The sequence below is a fragment of the Elaeis guineensis genome, chromosome 1 (genome assembly GCF_000442705.2).
Source record: "Elaeis guineensis isolate ETL-2024a chromosome 1, EG11, whole genome shotgun sequence".
Taxonomy (NCBI): Eukaryota; Viridiplantae; Streptophyta; class Magnoliopsida; order Arecales; family Arecaceae; genus Elaeis; species Elaeis guineensis.
The window spans coordinates 12,310,417-12,319,409 of NC_025993.2; the positions used below are offsets into that span (position 1 = coordinate 12,310,417).

Consider the following 8,993-nt stretch of genomic DNA (forward strand, 5'->3'; position numbering starts at 1 on the left):
AGAGGAGAAAGAGGAGGCAGTGGTAAGTGAAGAGGGGTTAGGATTAGGGAATTTTAAATAGAGAGGCACATAATAATTTTTTGCACCTCGGTCCCATGAAGGTAAGAGGTGGACCTCTAAAAAAAATATACGTGAATGTTCCAAAATTCATTTCTATGCAAGCGTCCTCATATTTTTTCTATGAGTGAACTGTCCTGTTTTAGATTTTTTTTCTTTCTTTCTTTTTTTTTTTTTGGTTTTGTATCGCACGTTTATATTTCTATAATAGTTTAGAGAGTTTAAAAAAATTATTAACATAGGAGATAATGGTTTGGATTTTGTGTTAGGTATGTATGTATATGTATGTATGTATATGTACATATACATGCATGCACGCACACACACACACATATAGGATTTAATTGAATTTAATAGTTTCTATGGTTTTTTTGGTCATTTACTATTTGTTAAAATTTCTAAAAAAAGTTAGGTGAAATATGCTTTATTTAGTATAATTACAAAAGTTGTGTACATAAAAAAAATAAGTTATGTAGGAATTAATATTGAGTTTCTTTTTATACAGGCATTCTCATAGTTTTTGTATAGTTGAACTGTCATTTTTTTTTTTGTGGGGATTTCTTTCTTTTTATTTTTTTAGTTTTTGTATTGGATAGTTATGCATTATACTTTGAAAATTTTGCATATTATTAATGAATTTATGAAAAAAGAGTTGGGATAGTCGATAATAAATTGAAATTTTTTTCTTGGTCAGCACATATACACATACACATCGATATATATATATATATATATATATATATATATATATATATATATATATATATATATATATATATATATATATATATACATGGATATGTGCATATGCACACACATGTATAAAGTTTTATTGAATTTGATTGTTCATGTGCCCTTTTGCTATTGTTTATAATTTATTTATTTTTTTTAAATTGGCTGCATTGTTCGATTATTTTTTTCTAAAATATTTATGATCATAATTTAAATATTTTTTTTATATATTTATACAATTTGGACGAACATTCTAAAGGAATTGAAGCTTGAAAATCATTTTTTTTGTTCTATCTTTTATGTATAAAAGCTTGCAGCGTAGCACGGGTTACATGCTAGTACCCATGAAACAGATATAGCATTTATCAACAGGTGTTCTTGAGTAAAATGCTTTTAAAATATCAAGATGAAGATCAACCAAGAATAGAATTCAATTCCAATTCCATGCACCAGAGCCTTGAGACAACCACATATTATAGCCAATAACTAACTTTTTACAAACAAATAACACAGCAACCATGATATATTACAGCAAATTATTTTTCTATAAGGTCCAACCGCATTTATCTATACGGCTAGCAACCACACTAAACCATCTAGTTTCTTTTCTCCCGAGATAAACAAAAGATTCTTCAATATCCATGTTTGGAGGGAATCCTTTCTTGTCCACTCACCCTTCCATTGTATCTATCTCCTGATCCTTGCTTGCATAGGAGAGCAAGTTAATAACACCTATGAAGGGTGAAAATAGGACAAAGCAGAAAATATGGCCTGCCCGACTGTTAGCAAGAGAAGAACGATCGCTGCCAACACTGAAATTGTAGCCCATGGGTTGCCAAAATAGTCTCGCCACAATGTAGCAATGCATTGGTGCCATTTGGAGTCATAAAAACTTTTTACTTCTTCAATCTGATTTGCAAGGTAGTTCTTCTTCATATCAAAGTGTATCTGATTCCCCAACTGATTGAAGAGTCCTGCCACTTCTTGATCATTGCCCAATCTGTGTTCTAGTATGTCTTTTAAGAGGAGCAACCGCACATCCTTAGCTTGGTCGATGATGCAGTCCATAAAGAGTGCGTATATCGTAATGTACATCTTAGTGTCAACATAGCACTGTTCGAAGGCTATGAGGTTTTTGAAGAGAGGACCGGTATAGTCATAGATTTGCAATGGTGGTATCTCCATCTGCCCACTTCTAAACATTAAACACAACTTCAAGAGACATAGCAGTGGTGTGTTCTTCATCTTCCTCTGCTCAAATGTTATATTCAAAAAATTGTCTGCCTGTTCCTTCCTCTTGAACTTCACCCCGGCCCTGTCGAGCTCTATCGCACTGGGAATCCACTTGACGGGAGACATCGAAGTCCCTTGTGTCAATCTCTGTAAAGGAGCAGCTGCTGCCATCATCTTCATGGACATCGGAGGCGACCCTTGCGTCAATCCTGGTAAACTAGCATCTACCCCCATCGCCGACATGGACATCCCAACGCTATGTAGATGAGGATGTGACCCTTGTGCCGATCCCTGGAAAGGAGCAGGAGCCTTCATCATCGACATGGACATCCCATATTTAATTTGGCTAGGATGTGGCCCTTGTGTTGACCCTTGCGAAGGATCAGCTTCCACCTTCTTCCATTTGGACTTTATGCATTCAATTGCACTTGGAATACATCCTAGTTTAGATGTAGACCCTGCTATCTCTCCTGAAGGGATCCGAGATGAATAAAATAAATGGAGCAGGTGATGATATTTGCTGGGCAACTTTTTCTTCTTTTTCTTGGATGTTTTAGATTCCTCAGGACGTATGCCTTCAAAGAGTTGGAGGGCAAGTTTGACAAGATCAATCTCTTCATCCCCACATGGTTTGAGCTGATCGAACAGGAAACGAATGATGAAGAAAGGAATTTGGTTCTCAAGCTTCAGCAAATCATATACCACTAAATCAAGAGTAAATAACCCTGCCGCAGTTGGGCCCTCAAGCTGTTCATCCTTCTCCTCGATATTTAAAACCACCTCCCCTTCTCCTATATGAATCATACACTCTCTCCTCTTCTTGCTCTCATCCACCTCGATTGTCTCATATTCCAAAATTCTTACCACGTCCTTGTCCACCTCCTCCATCTTTTCTTCCATCCCCTTCTTTTTCATCTTCTTCAACAATTTCTCCCTTCGTAGCATGAGATAAACGATGAAGCACCCGTCAAGCAACATGATCAATGCCATGTCTTCGGCATTCAGTGCAGAAATTTCCTCAGAGTAGTAGCTCCGGACCTTGTCGTCCTGTTTCTTCAAATCCAACAAGCACTCATCCAACAATTGACTCGCAGTCTTTTGACTTTGATGACGCGATAGAAGGTGCCGGACGCACCGCCACTTATGGGCCTGAATGGCAGATGTTGAGTACGGATCGGTGTGGTGAAAAGGTCCGAAGGGAGCAACCACTGGAGTGTAAGCTTTAGGATCCAATTGTCGGATGTGCTCGGGGACCTTGAAGATGGTGCGTCGGCTATTGGGATGGTCCACATGGCGTGCTAAATTTATGTTTTTCCTCACTTTATTCATCCATGAGATCTCTTCCAGATTGGTTTTGCTATTAGTCATAGATGTGGCACTGGAAGGCATTCCTCTGCTTGCTGAAGAGCATTCCTCCCCTCCTTCAATGGAGAGGCTGTGCAATATGTCATCAGGGGATTTTTCCTCCATGTTACGACCTAATTTATGAAGTACGTGACCAAGTAAGTCGCTGTAACTTCTAAAAGATTATCGAATGGTTATTTAGTTCAAAACTGAAAGTAATTGATATTCCATAAGAAAATTGCAAGCAAGCTAATTTTATTATATAATACCTTGAACATGAGCCGAACAAATTTGACAAGACACCTCATGTATTCAAATTATATAAGTGATGATATGAAAGTAATCCCAAGGATTTAATTATTTCTCATGCACAAAGAAGCAAAAATTTCCAAATTAAAAGATTGAGACGTATGCTAGGAAGAAGGATTTCCTATGGTTCATCCAAAACTCTATCACATCCATGATCCAAGAACTCCAAGAGAAATTCAGTGGAAAGACAAAATTTATTTTAAAAAAAGATAAATGAAATAAGTATAAAGAAAAAGATGAATAACCACAATTTGAAAAAGATAAATAAGTATAAAGTTAAATGATAATATTTGACCATATATATATATATATAAGATAAATGAAAGATGAATCCTGAAATCTAAAAAGTAAAATGAAATAAGTATAAAGAACTAAACTTTGAATTATCTCTCGTATAGGAACTAAAAGATAAATAGAATATAAGAAATTTATATCATATCATCAAAAGTGCCAACTTCCTAATTAGTAAAAAATAAAATATAAGAATTGCACTAAGAATACGATGATTTGTATGATAATCATAAAATTATGATTTTTTGAGACTTTTTATTTTTGAAATTTATAGGGGCTTTCTTTTATTGTATTTCCATAAAAACATCTTTTCCCAATCTCTTTTTTTTGAAAACTCCAATAAAATATTTTTTATTAATCACACTTTCCCTCTTCCACTTATCACAAATGAAATGAGTCCTAAGTAGGATCCGGATATGGTGGATCACTGAATAGTTCAGCATCATTAAACAGCAACACTATGTTTCATCAAAGCATCTAGATGTGATCTAGTAGCCATTTGTTGTTTCATAAAGGAAAAGGACCAAGAATTTGTAGCCAACTATAATAATTACGTAGACTGATTAAGAGAATGCCCAGGCATTTATATCAGGTATGATAATTTTATAGAAAGAAAAACCAGAGTATAATAATGGCTTTCACTAAAAATTTCCATATAAATATTGATTTTGCAAGAAAAGTCATATAATTTTAATAAAATTAGATGTATTTAAATGCTCCTAGATGTTGGTACAGTGGATTTGAGGGATTCCATTTGTACCTTTCGTGTGAAAGAATGATTTCTCTTTTTTTGTGACGTCAATCATTAGATTGTGAATATCTACTTCGAGATCTATGAAGACGGATAGAAAAAAAGAGTGGGATGCTTTAAAATTTGTGCAAAGTTGGTTGCCCATGACGGGTGATCCGTCTTTGTTTCTAAAATTTGAAACAAAAGAGAGAGGGACTTAGTTGTGGGAAGTTAACGGTTCCCACCACTCCCTATTACCTCTTAGCTTTGTAAAAGGAAGTAAACTCTTCTAATTTACAGATTCAATGAGAATCTCTCTCACTCTCTATCCCCTCGTGCGTGCGCGTGCGTGCGGATTTTCACTTGAGGTCAAAACACAAAGAACATGATTTGTTCAGAGATTTTTTTTTTTTTTGGATAGAAGAGATTTTCTTTTTTGATGGTACTTTGTTAAGAGATTTTTGATGCATGAAACAGTGCATCATTATTTTCACGAAACATGGCATTCGAGCGATGAAAAGGTGTGATTTTCATATTGTGAATGCACACACGACCATCTGGATTGGTGACGATGAATTTATGCATGTGAAACGATGCAATGACCCTGGATTACCTATTTTTTGATCTCAACAAGATAAGTTCATCTAACTCTATTCTTTATGAATTTTTGGTTCTTCACTAGACAATTTTATTTATAGATCTCGATACGAAAGAGGGCAATAATCGAAGTAAAATACATGTATTATATTCAAGATCTGTATGTGTATTGGACATCCAATTAATATATATTGAACATTTCTTAATGTGTATTGCTTATTCTATATCTAGACCCACGAGCAAAATATCAAAAACCTTAAACATATATATCATGTTACAAAAAAGGTAAATCTAATTTTACTGAAAAATCAATAAGTCAGAATATTTTCTTTTGTACAATCCACAAGATCATAAGTAATAAATCAGCTGAAGCTGTAAGAAACAAAGGGAAGGAAAGGTAGTTGTAACACCAAACCTGATATTTTATTTGGAACACACTTTTGAGCGACCATGGTATATTTAATTGATGTCAAACTGAGAAATTAATTGTTGTCTTGGGAAGTTATCGGGCATGCTTTATTAAACTAAAAGAACTCCAAATACAGCTGTTGCACGAGAAAAAAGAAAAAAAAAACTCAGAGGTAAAATACCAAGAGCGGGAGTCTAGAACTCAACTACCTCCGAATCTGTTTCCTTGCCCTGCCTCGTCACTTCCAATATTTTTTGTTTCAGATTCCGAGATCTTTCGTTAATTTATAAACATAGCGTGACACTTGCACCAACTTGACTTTTCGGCACACGTTGAGTGGACCACGCTGCATCACGAAAAGATGCCTTCTTCTCAGGTCGCTAAAAGGACTTGGGGCCTCCACAGCAATTAACGGGAGAAAGTGGCAGGAAAAGATCATCCCTCTTGGCTCCTTATTGATGGCAAGCTTGTGCGGTTGGTTGGCAGTTGCCTTGATATTTATGTAATAATTTAGACTTAAAAAAATAATAATAATAATAACAGAGGAGGAGGAAGATTCCTAACCGGAGTCTTCTTCCTCTCCGTTTCCGATAAAATCGGACTCGAGGAGTCCGACTAGGGTAGGAAAACCTCCTCTATAAAGACCCTCCTTTCCTCCCTTAGAATCTTATAACAAAACTTCAAAGAAATTAAAGGGATTTGAAGGATTTTTGGCAAAACCGTGAGGGTTGATCGGAAGAGAAGGGCCGCCGGAGCTGTTTTTAGCCGCCGGAACAAGGTACGTTCCTTCTTCCTTCCTTTCGGATTAATCTCTCCGGTCTTTGGGTGCTTGGAAGCAGGCGAGATGCCGGTTCGGGCTCAAACAGGGACACCTCTGTTTATGTTTTGTTTTTTTTTTCTTTCTCTCCCGTGTGCCGCCGGCAACAGCCACCGTTGGGGCTGTCATCGGGGCTGTGGATGCGTCGCCGTCGGCTGCTGTCGGAGGATGGTCGGAGTCGGCCCTCCTTGGCCGCTTGAGGATGAGAGGAGATGGAGGGGGACGATGCCCTGTTTTGCCCCAAAGGAAACCACGGGAAAAGAAGAAGGAAGAAGAAGAAGAAAAGAAAAAAAAAGAAAAAGGAAAAAGAAAAAGAAAAAAAAAGAAAAAAGAGAAAGAGAAAAATAAAATAAAAAGAAGAAGAAGAGAGAAAAAATTTTCTCTCTCTCCTCTCTCTACCTTCTCTCTCCAGTTTCTCTCTCTAGATTCTCTCCCTATTTTCTCTCTCTAGATTTTTTCTCTTTTTATGGATTTTGTCTCTCTAGAGTCTTCCTCTCTCTCTGATTTCATCACAGACCCTAGGATAAAATTGAGATGAAAATAAGATGATCTGAGGTTGCTCCGAAATTCGTGCGGTAGATCTGATCCCAGTTTGATCCTATTCGAAATTTGTAACACTTGATTCATATTGAGTCACCCTGATAGGACCTCTGATGATCTCGATCATGAGTGCCTCATCGGAAGGATACGAAAATTTCTCTCTCTACTTTCTCTCTCTAAAATTTTCTCTCTCTTCATGAATTTTCTCTCTCTAAAATTCTTATGGATCAGTGGAGGATCCAGATACATAGACAAATCCTAATTTTGGTTAATCATAAGAGAGGTCCTCGATCTGTATTATTAGGATCGATTATCGGTAATTTTCTCCATATATGATCTTTATATTTTATCAGGGTTACGAAGAGATGATTGTCTGCAAATGATATCGAGTGGAATATTTTGTTAAAGAAATTCATAAATCAAAGAAGAACATTGATTTCTGTACTTGGATCAGTCACCGGTAAAGGTAAGAATCCCTGTACATGATCACTATTATATATATATGCTATTTTACTGTTGGTCTTGCATTATTGATTTTGCATCATTGGATTTGAGATCGATGAATTTATTATACCTGAGATACTGTTATTTGATTTTGAGCATGAGTATGTATGTCAATATATATATGTATCAGAGATTGATGGCATGATTACATGGATATGACATATCTGAATTGATCATAATGTAAGTCAGAATTGATTTGATGAAAGCAACACATAATGATTTAATGAAAAGAAAGAGATATATGGTATGGACTAGTCTTGTCATGTGGAATAGCCTGCCAGGAGCTTATGCCTGGGACAGCCCCCACTGGCTTACAGGTGGATCAGCCGGCCAGGAGCTCATGCCTGGGACAGCCCGCCAGGAGCTTATGCCTGGGACAGCCTCTCATGGGCTTTCGTACGTGGGACAGCCGGCCAGGAGCTCATCCTGGGACAGTCTTGAAAGACTTTTTAAGTAGATTCGATCCGGATGATGACTGAGGTATAGACTTGGATAGTCCAGAGCCGGAAAGAAACTGTTAAGAATCATGTGATTATGAAAGGAGAAATGAAAGATAAGACATGAAATAATTATTGAATAAAAGTGTTTCACCTGTTAATATATGATGATGCATCTATTTTAACAAGACAGAAAATTCATGAATGTTTGCATTATTCTGGACATTGAACATGAGATTTTATATTTTACTGCTTATCCTTATTTTCAGACTATAGTACTATATCAGTGTGATATGGGAATTCTTACTGGACTGTAAAGCTCACACCCCTTCATCTTTCTTTTTCTTCTCAGAGTTATAGGATGACTTAGATTGGCTATGGCTTGGATTTACGGGTGAGCAGAAGGATAAATAGAGTGTCATAGTATCTGATCAGAGAATTGAAAAATTTAAATTGTAATTATGCAAGGTTTTATGAATTATATTTGAAATTAATTGTTATGGATGTTAAGGTTGTAATATTTATTTTGGCCTTGCATATTCTTTAGGGCTTGCTCTAAGGAGTGTGCGGCCATCACGTATCCAACCCGGGTGTTGGGTTCGGGGCGTGACAGAATGGTATCAGAGCTTAGGTTATGATCATTGAAGATTACGATATAAATGATTAGGATGTGATAGACTAATATAAAAGCTTAGGTTTAAGATCACTAGAGATTATGAAGAGATATTAAAACTTTATGTAAGATCAGTAGGATGTGATAGAGTGGCATCTGAGTTTAGAACTTAGGTTACGTTTATTTGGAGACAATGATACAAGTGATTAGGATATGACAGAACAGTACTAGAGCCCAAGTTTAAGGTCACTAAAGATTGTCATATAAATGATATCAAAACTTGAGATTATAATCGATAGAGTATGATAGATAATATCAGAGTTTAAGGTTATAATCATTAAGGATGTAATAGAATGATATTATAGTTCAAGTTATGATCA

At 36.1% G+C, this 8,993-nt stretch overlaps 1 protein-coding gene across 1 annotated transcript; it reads right to left on the reverse strand.

Annotated features, from left to right (window-relative positions):
- Positions 1-1,254: 1,254 nt before the first annotated feature.
- Positions 1,255-3,496, reverse strand: LOC105038095 (UPF0481 protein At3g47200-like). The gene has a single exon (XM_029263040.2). The coding sequence runs from the start codon at positions 3,490-3,492 to the stop codon at positions 1,522-1,524; it is 1,971 nt and encodes a 656-aa protein (XP_029118873.1). The 5' UTR covers positions 3,493-3,496; the 3' UTR covers positions 1,255-1,521.
- Positions 3,497-8,993: the final 5,497 nt, after the last annotated feature.

Bases quoted from the DNA above. Each gene is read 5' to 3' on its own strand.
- LOC105038095 (XM_029263040.2), bottom strand. From the start codon at position 3,492: ATGGAGGAAAAATCCCCTGATGACATATTGCACAGCCTCTCCATTGAA.